Source organism: Crocodylus porosus, unplaced genomic scaffold (genome assembly GCF_001723895.1).
Source record: "Crocodylus porosus isolate Cpor-Errol unplaced genomic scaffold, CroPor_comp1, whole genome shotgun sequence".
Classification (NCBI taxonomy): domain Eukaryota; kingdom Metazoa; phylum Chordata; order Crocodylia; family Crocodylidae; genus Crocodylus; species Crocodylus porosus.
Window position 1 is genome coordinate 51,639,868 of NW_017728948.1, and position 18,399 is coordinate 51,658,266.

The 18,399-nt window shown below is 38.0% G+C and overlaps 1 protein-coding gene across 5 annotated transcripts in view; it reads right to left on the reverse strand.

Moving 5' to 3' along the window:
• FRYL (FRY like transcription coactivator) overlaps positions 1 to 18,399 on the reverse strand; it is a 311,142-nt gene that overhangs the window by 40,550 nt on the left and 252,193 nt on the right. For all 5 annotated transcript variants that reach the window (XM_019552760.1, XM_019552761.1, XM_019552762.1 and 2 more), the window contains 8 exons: positions 16,779 to 16,949; positions 15,515 to 15,655; positions 11,904 to 12,101; positions 10,853 to 11,014; positions 10,284 to 10,358; positions 8,893 to 9,069; positions 5,386 to 5,589; positions 2,237 to 2,407 (listed from right to left, as the gene is read on the reverse strand). In XM_019552760.1, the coding sequence (XP_019408305.1) occupies positions 2,237 to 2,407; positions 5,386 to 5,589; positions 8,893 to 9,069; positions 10,284 to 10,358; positions 10,853 to 11,014; positions 11,904 to 12,101; positions 15,515 to 15,655; positions 16,779 to 16,949 (1,299 nt within the window). The remainder of the gene's footprint in view (positions 1 to 2,236; positions 2,408 to 5,385; positions 5,590 to 8,892; positions 9,070 to 10,283; positions 10,359 to 10,852; positions 11,015 to 11,903; positions 12,102 to 15,514; positions 15,656 to 16,778; positions 16,950 to 18,399) is intronic.

The window sequence follows — 18,399 nt, forward strand, 5'->3', positions numbered from 1 at the left end:
ACTTATTATGATTTTAAAACAAGCCTACATTACTCTTACATTGTGAATATTACTAGTACTGATTCTAAAGACAGCAGAAGGGGACTTATTTATGAATTCTAGTAGTGCTATTCTATGGTCTAGCACAGGGGTAGGCAACCCTCAACACAGGTGTCAGCGTGGCACACAAAGGCATTTTTCTTGGCATATGCGCTATGGGACGGATGGCAGGGAAGGGGTCAGAGCTGCATAGCCAACAACAAGGATCAGGCTGCTTGTAGCTCCTCCATGGTTCCTCCCTGGCATGCCAACATCTTAAAATAAAAGTTGTGGGTGTTTTCAGCACGTTGCCCCAAAATATTGCTGACTCTTGGACAAGCACTAATGATTTCAGGAGTGGCCAACCTGTGGCATGCAAGCCACAAGTGGCATAGGTAGCCTCTGCACATGGCATGCATCAGACCAGGGAGGGGGCAAGCACCACAGTGGCAAATAAGGCAGGGAGCAGAAAACAGAATGGCAGACTGTGAAGGAAGCACAGGGCACAAAGCAAAGAAACAGATTAGGCAGGGAACTGAAAGACAGGGAGCAGAAACCAGAGGGGTTGATTGAGTAGGAGAAGGGGATTGGAGTGGTATTTGGGAAAGGTCTGAGGCTAATTTGCAGCACGCCTGTCCAAAAGGTCAGCACTACTGATCTACTTGAACGAGTTGTAATCTTAGGCATTAGGCTATGGTCTTACAGCTGATGCAGCATGAGTGGGACTTCTTGTCCCTTCTTTACCTCTAATTAAACTCAACAGCACTTGATAAGGACATGGATCCACCTCAGTGGACCTACTTGCAGAACAATGATATTAATGTGCTAACTTTCATCAGCAGTCTTCTCACTTAACTGATCTCTCCACCAAAGAATGGAAACCACAACTAGCAGCTGCTGTTTATGATGCCATTATTTTCCCTGAATGGTGAAAGACTGTTTAAAAGTTAATATTAGGCCTAGATTATGTCGTCCATATCAAGGTTTTACCAAATAATTTTTAAACTTGAATAATGTGTTCTTATTTATTTTCAGGGTGGTTGCTAGTAATTGCATCATCAGATTCAGAACAGTGGGGAAGATGACAATGAATGCAAGTCCAGGGGATATGAAGGTCTTCAGAAAAGGAGTAAAGAAAAAGAAAAATGAGCTGCTGTTGAAACTGGGTCAAAAATGAAGGGCATGGAAGCAAAAGCCCCTGGTTTGGTGAATTCAAGATCATGAAGATCCAGATGAGCTAGGATCCTTTGCTATGGTGTACCTCTACCTTAGCACAGAGGAGAAAACAGCACCAATTCAAGAATACTGCAGCCGCCTCATCCCAAGATATTCAAATACAGTATCAGGAGACTTTAGATTTCAATAAGACTTGATGGAATTTGTGGTTGTTTTAAGTCAAGCAATGAATCATCTAGTACTTTTCCAAACATAGTGAAATTGCTAATTATACCAGTAATTTTAATTAGACCTAAACTATAAAATATAAACTAAAGTTCACATCTCATTCAAGAAAAGCCACCAGGGTAAGTCTTACAATCCTTATAATAATATTTTATAATACTAGTAAAAATACTAAGTATTGCAAGTGAATGAATGTTGTTTTATTTTAAAAATGAATTTTAAGAGACTCAAAGGATTTTTAAAAATCTTAAATCAACTAAGAAACTGGAATACTCACAGATTTCTGGGCAGCCATTAGCGTGGTATCTGGTTTACTCCACATAGGACTTTCCATAAAATTATACCACTAGCATCTGTGGTCCTTTTTAAAAGATTATTTGATTGAACCAACTGCAAACACAGCTGGCCTGAGGTTTTAATCCCAATCATAGCACCAATCACATAAACCCAAAGAAAGCATAAAAGGAAAAAAAAAGTATTTGAAAGAAAATACTTCTACAGAAAGATTTCCCACACATCCAGGAAAGCATCTCACACATTAGTCTATTATTATTCTGCACCACAAAATGGTGATTAAGAGCACTTCATAAATATTTTTAACCTGTGGTAAATTTCCTGAGTCCATCATACGAGTTTCTCATTCCCAGGAAACTTTTAACACGTTAAAAAAAACACACCGTAACAGGTTAGAAATATTGAAAGAAAATTGAATAATCAGTGTAACAGATGAAAATTCAGTTGAAAGGAAAGCAAAAGCTCCTACACAGTGCTAGAAAGAGCCCAAATCAGCCATGCACCAGCCCACATTTCTCCCCACCTCAGGCAGCTGGTTGCTAGAGTTATCTAAAGATGAAGCCTCCAAACTTGGGGTCTCAGCTCTGATTTGAAGCACCTCCTCTGTTCCCACACTGCTAGTGGAATCCTGAGACTGAAGTAATGAACTTGCATGATCGGATACTGTTTCATCTACAGCAGAATCATTATTTAACTAGGAGAGAAAACAAAAAGAAAATGTGAATTATTCCAGTAATTAATTGAGGGCATAAGTTAAAGGCAACAAAGAGTTACCTGCATTCATATTTATCCACATATCACAAAGTTCATATTAAATTAGCTGTACACTAACTACATCATTAATAACTGTGCTGGTGAAAGGCGCTGGACCAAAATCCCTGAACAATAAAGATCTTCAGCCATGGGCAATGATAGTGCAAGTTTGTGCATCAACATACCCCTACTCTGACTATCTGTATGGAATTTTAAAATTAAAATCTTTATTGCTAGTTTCTAATGTCACTTTTCCTATTATAAAAGGGCTTCTTTATGTCCTGTACTTGAGTAGGTCTCCTAAAAATGAAAGAAAAATTGAGGAAATTGGGATGAAAGGTTTATTTCACTGCAACAAAGGAGAGGGTAAGAAGTAAGGAGTGGGTTCTCTCTCTCCTCCCGGTCTCCATTACTGCTTTTGAGGTAATTCAGTTGACTAAACAAACACTTTTAATAACATTCTAATACTTTCACTAAGAACATTTTTTTTAGTGAACCGATCTAAATTTAATCAATTCAAAGCTGGATTTGGTCTCTTCATCAATACTGTAATTAAAACTTGTATGCCAAAACAATGATTGCCCTTGCAAAGGGCTAAATAAAATCCACTTTGGGGTGCTGAAAAACTAAGATAACACAAACCAATTAATAAAGGTTCTGGAATATGTAGATGGTCTAGATTACAACCAGTACACAAATGCCTAAGATGACAAAGAGAACATTATGTTCTGGGCATGTCTATAGATGCAGTTCTGTGCAGAAAATTCAGGTGCATTAAGCCATGTCACTGCACACATCTAAACATGCGCCTGTCGGGAACAAATTTGCTCCCAACAGGTTGCAGCTGGTCCTGCCCTGTTGTGTCCCCTTACAGTAGCCAGGGGGAGCTCCAGGCTCCACTGGGTGCCAGCCCCAGGAGGGCAGAGGGTACAAAGGACGGTCTTGATCATTGCAGGGCAGGGAAGAGCTGTCCTGGCTGCTGGGCAGCTGCCTGCCAGCCACGTGGAGATCAGGACCTATCCTGATCTCCACGTGGCTGGCAGACAGCATCTGACCAAGCTGGGACAGCTCTCTCTGCTCCTGCTGCCCAAGTTGACTGGAAGCAATTTGATTCCGGTCAGCATCTACACATGCACTTCAGCACATTAGTTTAATGTGCTGATTCCTAGTACCTATATCTACAGGTATTAGAAAATGGCACATTAATCTACTGCACAGTAACTGCTGTGCATATGCAGAGCATGATGCTTTACTGTGCATTAGGATTAGTCTAATCTGCACTAAAATGTTTCATGTAGACACATCCTCTGTGTACTAAAAGTGAAGGCAAACTTTGAAGGAAAGTTAAATACTGAAGTTGTAATACAATAATGCTTTTAATAATTAGTTGGTCTAGATTCAAATCCTAGCATATTATTTTTTTCAGAAGCTTTGCTAAAAACTGTGGATTCATTTAATATAGTATTTTTAAACCCAATCCCTTGGTCAAACATATCCCTCCATTATATATTATTAAAACATTCAATCTGCTTTCTTAAATATCTTTCAGATATATCATTGTCCTTCACTGATACCAGCTTACCTATACAGTACAAGAATCATGGATTTTGCACTAGAGAAATGAAGTTAATGTACCGTCACTAGTTCCTTAAATCAGTGTTTTCCAACCTATGACTCACAACCCAAAAAGTGGATCGCAAGACTGTATGAAAGGGTTATGAACAGACTTTAAAAATGGATCAACAAACTTTAAAATGGGTTCTCTTTTAAAAGGAGAAAAAACATGGGAAACCATAGCTTTTTCTTTGCAGGCTGTCAGAGATCCAGCCTGGAAGGGACTGTTTGGGACCCCCCCCCATGCCATATATACCTCCCCTTGCCCCCCACCCTGTGGGGTTTGGGCCTAGGGGAAGGGGGCAGCAGGAGGGCGGGAGTGAAGGGTGGTGGCCAGCGATATTTACAAATGGGTCCCGGTACAAAGAAAGATCAAGATTTACTGCCTTAAGTCATCCTAACCCTAAAGATGTGGTTTACAGATTTTCATATTTAAAAAATGCCAGATGAGTTTGTTAGTGATGTGTGTACAATCTGGGCATAACTGAAAGAGAATAAGACCATTTCCTTCCTATTAAAAAATTATGAGTGAAAATGGATAGTCTTTCCACATTACAAACATATTTAAAATATTCTAATAGATTTCACTTGTATGAATATTTAGATCTGCAAATAGTTGTAATGTAAAAAAATTACTTTAATCTTGTGCTAATTTGTATAACTGAGACATATGAACAGGAAGCAGTGCTGCATTAGTCTATTTTACATTAGAACACTATGAAGAAAGAAATGGATTAGCAGTTTTAAAGGTGGGAACATTTAATTAGAATTCCCTTAAGGTTTGGGTTGCTGCTGTTACATTTTACTTTTTGATTTACGTTATTTCAACTAACAATTGGAATCCAAGATTTCTTTTATGAAATATTACTTAGTAATTAATCTCTAAGGTACAATTTTCATAGGACTTTAAAATTTGTATTATATAGAATTAGCAATTTACAAAGGAAATACACTGCGCTGGAAACTGGAATGTCAACTGTAATTTAATTACTGCTAAAAGGGGAACCGTTTTTTTGAGTGAGATTATTGGCAACTCACTTTACAGGGTTCAGGAAAGGCTCTCCTGGCAAGCTAAACATACTAGTCTTACTTCATCAGTGCCCTGCAAATAGGGGTGAAAGGCATGTATATTACTGCCCCCTAAAAGATTCAGGTGAAGATTTAAAGAGCAGATTTCAGTTTTTATAGTGATATAAAAAGCGTTCTCTGGAAAGATCAACTGATACGAGCACTTAAACCAGTGGTGCTCACGATTCTGCCCCCTCAATACCAAAAATTAATTTCTTTTAGAGAGGAACAACTTACCATCTGTGATCGGGATAGTATCTGACTGGCAGTCAATGCTGCTTCTTCTTCAGAGGACTCATCAGTATCCTCTTGATTGGTTAAGTTCAAGCTGGGTGTGCTACCAGAGTACTGACATTCCTGAAGGGATGGGGTGTCTCCCTTGTCAATGCTGTCGAGCGAGCGCCTACGAACTCCCCAGTTAAAGTTGTCCATACTTTCACCCTGTAATAAAAAAGTTTCTGTTAAACTTCTCAAATAAGCAAAAATGAAATCAACCCCCATGATAGCACAGAAGAGACAGAAATATCAAACGCACCGTGAACAGAGTTTCAATCAGCCCTTCAATTTCATTGAAATTTTAAATTAAATTGTTTGTACTTAAAAGAATTAAAATATATGGCAAATACTCTGCAATTAGCATCAAATAAATTATAATTTTTTCTCTTTATATCTTGTAGTGGGAACTAGCTAAATATATTGTCTTTAACTGGATCTGTACCAATATTGCATATATTGACTACAAAATACAGACAAACACACCACAGACAACACATGAAACAAGCCAATGCACCAGGCTGCAACTTACCTGCAGCTCCTGGTTAGCAAAAAGGAAAACACACATAATTAGCAAGAACGAGGACAAACACTTAAAGATACTCTATAACCAGGGGAAAAGATTTATTATATATGGATTTGCCAACAGTAAAAGACTGATTCAAGCTCTGGAAAAAGCTTAAGTCAAAAGAGCTACAATTCAAAATTCTCTTTTTATGTAAAATTGGTTATGAAAAAGTTGGACAAAACATTTAAACAACATATGTATGGCACATTCTCTTTCATGTAACATGTAAAACAACTGTTTAAACAAGCAGCAAATTAAATCCTTGAACTTCAGCAAAGAAAAATTTTTTAAGTGCCTATATATACTTGAAAAAATATATACAATCATGATTAAACTACAGATAAAGTGGTATTGTTATGAGTCATTACAAAGGCTATTTTATTTTCTTATTTAGGGGACCTATTTCAATATATGGATCCTCTATCCTCATTTTCCAACTGTAACACTTAGGATGGAAGTTTTCCCAAAGTAAATGAAATCTATATTTTAAACGCTACCTCTGCCCCAATCAAAGAGGACAGCTACCTCTACAACATTTCTACTGTAGTCAAACGTGGAAGTAGAAATTCTAGAGTTACTCCCACAGGTTGTCTCTTAGAGTGAACCACAATGTTAGAGTCATGTTAAAAAAAATATGAGAGCAGTGGGGACCAACCATTTTGGCAAGAATGCCACAAATCATCACCTACCCTCCCCAAGTGCCAATCCAATTTCTGTTCTCTACTGATCTGTTACTTTGCAGGGATGATTGTACCATGAGTAGGGGGATTGATTACATGATCTCCTGAGATCCCTTTCAGGATCCCTATTTTTCTCTGATTCTGTATATTGCAGCTTTTTTCTTAGTCGTTTGGTTTGCTCCAGAGAAGCAAAAAGAGTACTGGTATGCAAAAGAAAATAAAAGACTTGAGGCTGCAGCACTGAGACTATCCTTAAGCTAACTGACTTTTCCCCAACCTTTACTTTATGAGAGACTCTTAACATTGTTAACATTTATTATTAGCCAGAAACCATATAGCACATTTAAATACAACATTGTTTCCATTATAACATGGTAATAATTTAAAGATAAAGTTCTAAATCTGAAAATTCTGAGTTGCTACTAGTTTAACTCTCTAAATTGTGTATCAGTAAGTAATCAGTTATGCAAAATGTTATATAAAGTGGGGTGAACTGGACAACTCAGAATAAGAACTGGCTTTCCCTTAGCTTTATTTGTTATTAAAATGACACTGAAACCATACACAATAGTTCAGATTAACTTGGAAAAATAAAAGTCTTCCTATCCTGAAAGCCCCTCACTTAGTTATCAAAATTGAAGAGTCAACGGTGCTTCTACTGAGACTTGATGTTTCTGAATCCAGCTCTTCTGTTCATTTATGCACAGTTTATTTGAAGGATCAGTTAGAGGGTAATAGAAAAGGTTACAAGAAGCCTGTCTGGTACATATGGGCATGTTGAACTGTAGTGAAAATATAACGTGTGGGGTGGCTAGTCAGATCAGCCGAAGGGACAAATGCAAGATGTGGAAGGCAGAAGAAACTGAAAAAAAGCCAGGAAAGAACAAAACAAGAGCCTGCAAAGAGAACTAGACAAATGAGGAGCGGAAGGAGTGATTGTCTGAAAATTCAGGTAAGTCTCTATGATTTCTGGTCGTCTGATTCTCAAAACCTATCACTTCTCCCTGTATTAACTGAATACTTCTAAGTACTATAGATCAATAGGCCCCAATGGGGTAAATTAAAGAGTGCCAGGTTTCTTCCTCCCCTTCCCAACACCTTTTTGGTCAAACAAATTCTTTAAATCAGGTGTGTCAACTATATGGCCCATGGTTCGGATCTGGCCTGCAGAATCCCATCATCTGGCCTATTGTGTTGCCCAGGATCTTGGACTGGACTCGCATGCTGCACAAGCCATGCAGGGCCAGATCCAGTGCACACTCCACACACAGTGCATGGGGCTGTATCCAACATGTACTTCATACCACATGTGGGGCTCAATCTGGCACGTGTGGAACACCAAGCCAGTTCCAACCCATGTGTGGCACATGGGGATGGTCCAAGGTGCTCACTGCGCCTACACAAGACCAGCCCTGTGTGCTGGATCTAGCTCATGGTGCCAGTTTGTGGGTCCATGGATCACACCCATGCCACTGATCGGTCCCACTGGTCCTGATAAGTGAAGACACCTCTGCTTCAAATGATGAGAATGCATACAGTGCCCAGAACTAGCATCATGAAGTTCCTGTGTGTAGCTGTGGCCTGAATTACTGCCACAGTATAAATAAAAATAATCAATAGTTACTATAATTCTAAAAACTTTTTGCTACCTAATTTTCTTACTTTTATAAATGGAAGAAAAAAAGTGGTGGAAAAACCCCCCCATGATGTGAATGGCACAGTTAAAGGACAGCTACTCCAATTAAAAATTTTTGCGAAAACAATGTAGAACAGTCTGATAGAGCACAGAGGATGTCTCCTATATATTTTATACTTCTCCTATTATCACACTTGGAATTTTGGAAATACATTAGTGTTTAAGATTAAACTGTATCCTTATCCTTACTGCCCTATTCCTTTCAGTAAGATTTTCCATAGCACCAAACACAGATGCTCACCTTATTCTTAACCAAGAGATCACTGCCTCACAGGGTTACTGAACAAAATTATGTGATGGCAAAAGAACTATTACTTTTCTTTCTCTGAAACACATTTTTGTGAAGTGAGTGGGCAAGCTGTGACTGCATTTGAGGTTGCAAAGTTCCAGTCAAGATTTCTTTCTGATTCCAAGTCAATCAATTTATAAGACCCTTCAAATCGGATGTAGAAAGGAACCAGTGACACTTTCTTAATACTGTGCATTTTAAAAAGCAGAATGATAAAATAAAAATCCCGAGGTCTCACCTCAGCATCTTCAAGCTCAACATCTAAAAAGTCAAAATCTTTAAAAACACCAAACTGCTGTTCACTGGTATTATCTTCCACAGCCACTTCCTCTTCTTGGATTACTTCTTCTGTTGCTGAAATAAGACTAGTTTGTTGATCCCCAACTTCTAAGTCTTCATTAGACGAAAACACAACCTACAGAAATAGATGAAAATTGTACATAAAATGACTTAAGTGATGTTAGGAGTTATCACATATGAAAATTTGTAAGAGATTTACCTCACTAGAAAACTTTAGTCCTTACCTAAGCAATCTCATTCTGCTGTTAATTTATACAGGTAAATAACAATGACAAAATTACAATAAAAGGAGGAAAATAACTCTTTGGAGTTAATTCCTATAATCACAAGAATAGTAGATTGTAAGGGCAGAGGGAATTTACTATGATAATCTAGTCTGACCTCTGCATGAGAGAGGTTGTATTATTTACCCTGCAATTCCTGTGGAAGTACAGCATAAAGTTTCGAAAAGACATCCTTTCTTGACTTAAAGACTTAAGGGGATAAAATAAATATCGATTTTTGACAAATGATTTCAATGGTTAATTGTCCTCATGGTTGAAATTTGCCCCTTATTTCCATTTTAAATTGGTTCAGCTTCAATTTCAAGCTACTGTCTTTTCTTACACCTTTGTTGCGCCACTAAAGAACTCCTGACTATGAGATACCTTTTCTCCAGATTATGATACAAGCAACTCTTAAAATTCTCTTTGATAAACTGAATAGATTGAGCATGTTAAATCTCCTACCAGAAATCAGGTGTTTCACATTTCAAATAGTTTTTATAGCTTTTTCAACACACCAAAATTTTGAATCCAACATTTCAATGTCCTTTCAAAAGTGTATAATAAACCACAGCTGAATACAGAAATCAAATGAAATGTGGAAAGACTACTCCACAGATATCTGACCACCTCTCTACTTTCATGCAATATTCGACTGTTTATACCATCCATGGTAGCCTGAACCAGAGTATGTAACTGGGTGTTCATGTTTGATTGGCTATCCACCCTGACAATTATGGGTCAACTGTATAAACACAAGAACAAACAAACAAAAATACATATAATTTAGATGGTGAAGTCCAAGATTACGCACTTTAAAAACACCATTCAATTGCTACTTTAGGCCCTTCAGGAATTCCACTCATCTAAAAAAAAATACGAATAACGTATGACATAAGAGATTGCTATTGGACCAAACTAGAAGCATCTTGATGATGATTCATCATTATTAATAATTAGAATTTGAAACCTATAAGTTTAGCCAGTTTTGTTTTGGATGTTTCGTTTCTACTACCAATATCTGAATACTCAATCATCCTTCTGATTAGAATTTACAAATACTTACTGATGGATTCTTGGGAAGACCAGATTCTGGACCACACAGGGAAAGCACATTCATTAGCTTCTCTCTAGTTCTCCTCTGGAAAAAAAAAAAAAAATACACAGCATAAAATTTACTAGAGATACAAAATCTTCTAGCCAGACTGAAATGTAAAAACACATGGAACTTAAAAGTAGATACAATGCCACAAATGGGCAGTTCTGCCTCCTGGGCAGCAGCCACATACGGGACAATTGCAGTGGCCAGAGGACCACCAACAGCAGTAGCTGTTATTTTTGTGTCCCCCTTAAGTCAGCACCTGGTGCTTTGCTCACCTCCCCTTAGTTATGCTACAGAATAGATATCAGATATGTTGAAGTCTCGTAAGAGATCTTAAAAAGAAAAAAAGATTTTCACAAAACATGTTTACCACTACAAAATAGTTAAATAATTTAGTAACAGTTAAGAATTTGTTATCCACACTATTTCAAGCGAATGTTTTCTCTCTCATACAATTACATCCATGTTACATACATTAGGCCATACTTTTTATTTAGTCATAGTAGAGCTTGCTGTATATACATATAAAATACCTGAGACAATTGCGGTCTCTTCCAGCTGACAGGGACCAATGCATTTGAATTAGATCCTGATGAAGTTGAAGACGTGCTTCGAGTGACAGCAATGGCTTTTGGTTTTCCATTCCTACCAGCTGCGCTGTGCTGATCACCATATTTATTCCCAATAATTGGGGTCTGCCACAAGAAAACACTAGTTAAAATATTAATATACAGCATATTGTTAATCTTAGAGCTAGTAAGTGGTATCACACTGAAACTTAACTTCAAAAAATCATTCTATAAAGAGCATCAAGTATGATAATGCTGAGTACCCATACATCATGGCTACAAGACAAAGTAAAACAAGGTACCTACTACCTAAAACATGGAGAGCCAGTATATATTTGTATCTTCTGAGGCCAGAGTAAGAATTTGACTGGACCAAAGTTTTGTGACCCAAGTTCTGTGCCAACTGGATTGTAATCTACATCACAAAATAATTTACATATAACTGACATCTTTGGCCCTGAAGACGCATATGTTTGTACATGCATACTATTATTTTCCCTGGAGAGCAGAAGCCCTTCAAGGCCAGAAGTGACAATTGGAAAAAAGCAGCAACCTTACCTAAAATTTAGCTAAATTGTTCTAGATAAGACTGGACTATACTGAATAGGATTTCTTTATCTGAAGTAACCATGGAATAATGCAATTCTTACAAATTTTGATGATCCTTATGGGTTTGTTTGTCCAAGTCTTTAAAAAAAAAAAATTGGTGAGCACTTTCTCACGTGGATAGCTCCATTGCTTTTAATGAGTTCACTCCCATGGAGGAAGTACTCAAAGAGGAAGGGCTGAACAGACTGAACCCAAAAGGAATACAAAGCTCACTTTTCAGTAGGACCTAATTAAGTTGAGTCTGATGAATAAACTACTTCGAGCTCAATATTAGTCAAGATTTAAAAAGTGCTTCATATTTCTTGTAATTGCAACCTTCAAAACTCTTGGATCATAAACACAATTGATAAAGAATCTCAAAAATGTACCTAGAAGTCACCATGTTCTAGCCGCGTATAAGAATTACCTCTGATATATCAAAATGAAAATCTAATGTTTTCCCAGGAAGTTCCTTGGAGACATTATTAAAAATTTTTGTGAATGAGATCTCAGGAGAACCTATATCACCTCCATAAGATTTTGGAATATCATTAGGTACAACGAGACTTGCTGATCGAGATACCACCAGTTTCAAAATATTGAGGGCTTCCTTCCAGTATGGGCTCTAACAGAAAATAAAAACAGACATATATTACCAAATAATTCTTTCCAATAGATGCAGCAGTTTTAGAACACAACAGATTCTGTGCATGGTACTTTAGCTAGATATGGGTTTTTATTAAAGATAATTTAAAATTAGTTAAGCAAAATGTTTAAAGTCTTTCAGCATCAATCTTCATTCTTCTTAAAGATCCAAATCAGTTCTGAATCTTTTTGATCAAGCAAAACTAAATCATTCAAACACTATGTGGCACTACAACTGGCAAGTATCCTCCACTCCAGACTTTCCAGCCTGGGGCTTCAGATACTCCCAGATCCATTGGTGGGCATCCTATGTGCAGGTCCAAGCCCGGAGGCTTAGGGTTTGGATGCCCCCAAGTCTCACTTGCTCCTAACCAAAGGCTACAGGAGTAAGCTTGGGAGGAGTCTCCATTTCCATAAAGTAGTCATGTAGCCGAGATCCTTCCATTGGGCTGGCCCTGCATGCTGCAGGAGCTGCGCACTATGGGGCAGGGTGGAGCTGGCACCACATGCTGCCACCACGTGCAGCCAGGAACTGAGGTGGGAGCACGGGAGCTGTGTGCTGTGGGGCTGAGTTGGCCCTGCACACTGCCACAACATGAGGCCAGGGACTCTGGCAGGAGTGCTATTGGGCTGGGTGGAGCTGGCCCTGGACGCTGCTGCCATCTGCAGCCAGAGACTGGGGTGGGATTAGAGGGAGCCCCATGCTATGGGGCCAGGTAGAGCTGGCCCTGCTTGCTGACACCACACGCAGCTTCAGGGACTTGCACACTCCAGAGACTCCAAGGATCCTTGCCCTCCCTCCCCCCAAACAGAATTGTAGAACATATGGATCGGAAGGGACCTCAGGAGGTCATCTAGTCCAATCCCCCGCTCAAAGCAAGACTATCCACAACTAGATCATCCCAGCCAAAGCTTTGTCTGGCTGGGTCCTGAAAACCTCCAAGGACAGAGATCCCACCACTTCTCTGGGTAACCTGTTCCAGTGTTTTACTAGCCTCCTAGTGAGAAAATGCTTCCTAATATCTAACCTCAACTTCTCTAGCTGCAACTTGAGAATGTTGCTCCTTGTTTCGCCACACACATACAATTGAAGACGGGTAAAAGCTGAGGAGGATCCTATAAACAATGCTTTGCCATAAGGTATATGAACATGCAGACAGATCACAGAATTCAGATATCAATTTGCTTGTGCCCTGATATTTAAAATCAAGTTCATCAGCCAATTATAAGATGTTGGAATTTTTTGCCTCATAATTGTATTTTTCTTGTATACTTCATCTTGTATTTTAAAAATGCACACATTTTAAAATAAGAAGTACATGGATATAAAGTAAAGTGTTACAGTAACAATCTTGGACACTATCTAGGACAGTGCAGGTAAGCTGCAGGTTGGAATGACGCACCTTGAGTCAAAGGTGGCCAGGCACTAGGATCTGCCCACTGTCTGCACTTCCCCCCCATGACAGCAAAGGGAAAGCACCTGCAGCCAAAGTCCCATGTCCACAGTGGCCCACAGGCTACACAGTATGCCACCCCATCATGTAGGAGAGAGGATAGAAGAGCTCTCTATACATTTAGTTTGTGTATTGACTTGAAATTGGGGTTGGCCTTCTACGTGAGGTGTAGGTAAGATAACTGAAAAAGTGAACTTTCTTCTGAAACAACCATTTTAAAATCAAGAACAAGGGCAGTCTTGCTTTAAACTGCTGCTTGAAGAAGGAAAACAGCTTGCTCAGATTCAAAAGTGCTCCAGGGAAGTGGCTGTGTTTTCCTCTATTTCAGAATTCAAGCGGCTTGGTAAGGCCATTTTTAAATCATCCAAACTGTTAATTTAATTTGAAAGCAGATTTACAACAAAGCAGCTGGAATAGATGGGGTTTTGCCACGATTACTGTTTAATTTATTCTAGTATGACTTTACAGCACTCCAGTGAAATGACTATTTTGAAAAGAAGGTGCAACTTCCACTTCTCAGGAGATTTACTTTAACTCAGTACAAGTTAGATTGCATTCTAAATATATTAAAATGCTTTATATTTTAAATTACATCTTCCCATCAGTTTCAATATCTCCACACAAAGAATGCTGAAAGCAATGACATACTTTTTTACATAAGGTCATGAAAAAGTAGTTCTTGAAATAAGCAGGAAAAGAATTTGAGTACATTACAGAAAACATCTGAGCTAAGTGCACTGTACTTAATAGTGATGCCCTTCCAAATATCGAGCAGTTCCAGCTTTCAAAATAATAGGGAGAAGAAAGAGGGACAGAAAAAGTGGAGAGGAAGAAGAGATCCACACACAGCTTTTACGGAGTTGCAGATTTTTGGATCCCAGCAGATGGAAAATCTTCTAGTCTTTGAAAATGTAAATCAAGGTACAAACTTCTTACTTTGAGGACCAGATATTATTTACCCAACTAGATTTTTGTGGTTTCCTTCTTGTACAAACATTCTGATTGAAATTCCTTTAATAAAGTCTATATTCAGAGATCAAAAATCACCTACAGGAGCTCAGAGATGAAGAGGGCAGATGTCAAGAAATGGAAACAACAGCTTCACTGAACATCCAGTTTTGGCTAATGTGTCCTGACAACAGTACAATAACTAAAGTACCTACCTATCAATAATAAAATGTCCAGAGAATACTACCCTTCTGGTTAATTACTATTAAGCCCGTTTGTGGAACTATATTAATGGAGCTCAGGAAGAAAGGAAAAAAAAATCAGAAATATGCAGACCCTAAAAGACTGTATGCTCCAGGCATTTTTATAAAATATTTTCACAAAAAGCTCAAAATTTCTTCCAGGGTTTATACTTTCAATAAACTACATTCCAAATGCAAAACAATGAATTACCAAGGATGCAATTATTGTTGTTTATTGTCTGTTTGTTGCTATGTTCCAAAGAAATGCACTTAGATTTCATTAAGCTTCATTCGATGCATCTGTGAGGAACATTACTACTGGGGCAACTAGTTCAATTGAAGACTGAACTGCAAAACTTCTCTCTGGAAATCAATAATTTTAAAGAAGAAATTTTCTGCAGTTTTGTAATAAATTGATTCCCTTAATCAGAAATTAGTGCTCTGATACCTGAGGGCTCAGCTGCTGTTAATATTTTGAATACAATGGCCAAAGCCTGGAAATAAGTAAATGTGTTTGCAGATAGTCTCACTAAATATGAGTTGTTGGAGATTTGATTATATACAAGAAAAGGTTTATTATTTTTAAAACAAACACTATCAAAATTTGCCTTCAGATTCCTATTAATAATAAATGATGTTACTGTACTTTAAATGGTCAAAATAGATTTAAAATTCAGCTGTATGAATATTTTTCTGGATATCATAAATATAAAAAAAATTCTGATTATTTACTTTTTCAGAATACGTACCTGAACATATTTACCAATAACCTTTATGATCTCCAGATTGAACTGCTTCACTGGTGCTGCAGACAGGTCAATATGACTAAGAAGACTGTAAATGATTTGCAGCAAAGATTGCTGCATGCTAGATAACCCTTTTTCCAACAACTAGGAAAAAAAAAATCAAAATATGGATTGCAGATAGACTTCTTCATGACAGAAAAGATCAACAATATATACTAAGTGACAGATAACTCAGATTCAAATTTATTTTTCCCTGCACTGTTTTATATGGTAAGCTAATGGTTGATTTCAAAATGTCATGTTATAACATTTAAAGGAGGATACATTAGAGAACTGTACTCTCTATTCTAATATTTTTGTCTATATTCACATTATTCATTGACAGAACTTTGGCAATATTTTAAACATCAGTATATGTCAAAAACACCTTTAAGCAAAAGATGTCAGCCTAAATAAAAGCTCTTCTCTACAATCATAGTTCCTGAAGCTCCCATTGTTTATAGTGTTTCTTTAATAGTTTAATATATTGTATGTAAGCAGGAGAAGCTGCAAACAAAGCTACACACAGGACTTAAGATCCAAGTTGGAAGTTTGGGTCATGATGTTGTCTTTTTATTATTAAAAAAAGTATTCACAAGGAAACTCAAAGATTCATTTAGGTAGTATAAATGAATTTTAAGAGACAACTTCTGCAAGCTCTCTATGCAGAATACTGCTTGTAGAAGCAATGGCAGTTCTGCACGTGGAGAGCATGTATTTTTCAAATTGCTTCGAGCCCACATCACACAACGACATGAATCAACCTTACCTGATTAAAAATGTGTACTTCCTGCTCAGGATGACTTTAAATTATTACTAAGTTGAAGCATACAATTTCTATGACTATTTGTTCTAAATCTCTTTTGTTAAAGTAAAACACATGCGAGTTGAACATTCAGGTTTGATACTAGTGAGAAAAGGGTACTAAGAGCTAGTAACAGACATAAATGGACAGAATAAAACATTTATTGCAAAATACTACTCCTAGAAAAACAGACCCACCATTAGATGGAACATTTCTAATTAAAAATTCATATTTACTACGTAAGGTGGTTTTAGCAATCCTTTTTCCACTGCCTAAAACAGATTAATATTACTTTACAGTATGAATGACTTTCTAAAATGTTTGTTCAGTTTTCAAGATAATTTAAAATATAAGACTTGCTATCAGCATGTTCACTGTTTAAGTCAAACTGTTTCAATACAATTTATTTTCAGTAAAATTTACCTCTGCAAGATAAGTTACAAGGCTAAATGTGGTATCTGAGAAGGAGTCATGCAAATATCTACACACTACATTGATCCAGTTAGAACAGTCTCTGGAATAACTGTGTGTGCTGTATAAACTCATCATATGAGCCAAATTGGCAAGGGTTGGTGACTTTTCCTCTGCACAAACCTGCAAAACAAAAAACAGATAAATTGTTTCTTTCATGTAATAAAATTATCTGAACTTACAGAGCAAGTAATTATTTTGAGACAATGCAATGATTTACTTTTCCCAAGGTTTTATGACTTACTTTTCAGTAACACAGAAGACAAAGCTGTCAAATATCTATATTTCACATTGTTATTTGAATACTTTAATTCACTGTAAATATTACAGAAAGAGTTGCTGAGAAGGTTTAAATATTCTGTTCTATAAAAACTGTGCAGGTTAAATGAAATAATAAAATCCCAGTGCCGGGTTTATGCCTGTGGTGATAACAGTCTTGGAGAGGGTTTCGCTATGACAGGAATCATAGAATCTGGTCAACAAATCTCCTAACACAGGGGATTGGCAATCTATGGTCCATGGGCCAGATCCATCCAGCCAAGAGGGGCAATGCAGTTGTGCCATACTGCCAATCCACTCTGCAATGTTTCCCTCTGCAGCTTCTGAGCCCAGGCTGGTTGCTCAGGGGCTAGGAACCTGAAAGCTGGCCACTCAGAGTGGGGGAGTGGCAGAGAATTCTGGGATGCAGTGAAGGCCAGGTTATAAGCTCCCGCCTACTCCAGTAAAAAGCTGCCAAACTCTTGCCTAACAGGGCTGCTCCCTCTAGATATGACCTTGTCTTCCATTCCACCACATCTCACCCTGCATCTTCCAAATTTTTGGATCCATGCAGCTTAGCTACCGGCTTCCTACACAGAAGTGGCTTGCACTGCTTCATATGTATTTCAAATGGGCTAACTGCCCAAATTAAATGTGTCATCAGCTTGCGTAATAATGGTAAAAAATCTGGCAAATAACTTCCTTGCTGGGTTAACTTTAAGAAATGACTTCATATCCATTCATTCAATTTATTAAAAAAATGACCTTTAAAGAGCTAAATCAAGGACCCAGTTGAAGGGGTCAACAGGGCTTCTGACAAATGAGCACCTTGAATCGATTTATGCAACAGATTTATTCTATTTCCTCCATTTCATACCCAGAGACAATATTTTGAACTTTGTCTTCTAATACTTTGAACTTTGAGATATGTCTACCAGGACGGTGTGAAGCTTTGTTCCCGATTCAACTCAGCAGAGATTCAGCCGAATTCGGTGGCCGAATCTCCAAATCAAATCAGGAGGACCCTTTAATGTCTCTGAATTGAATCAGAACTCTCCAAATTGATTTGGAGAGATTCAGAGATTTGGACAGAGACACAGCTTTAAAATGTTTTTTCTATATATCTCAAGGTACCAGGTGGCTCATTAACGCTGCGAAGGTGGGGCAAATGGAGCGTCCCACAGGAGTACGCGGGGCTGCCCAGTGCATTCGGCAGCAGACCTGGAAGTGGAACAAAAGCACTTCTGGTCCACTTCTGGGTCTGCCAGGGAGCACGCAGGGAGGTCCCCCCTCACTGACATTTGGTGCCTCCTAG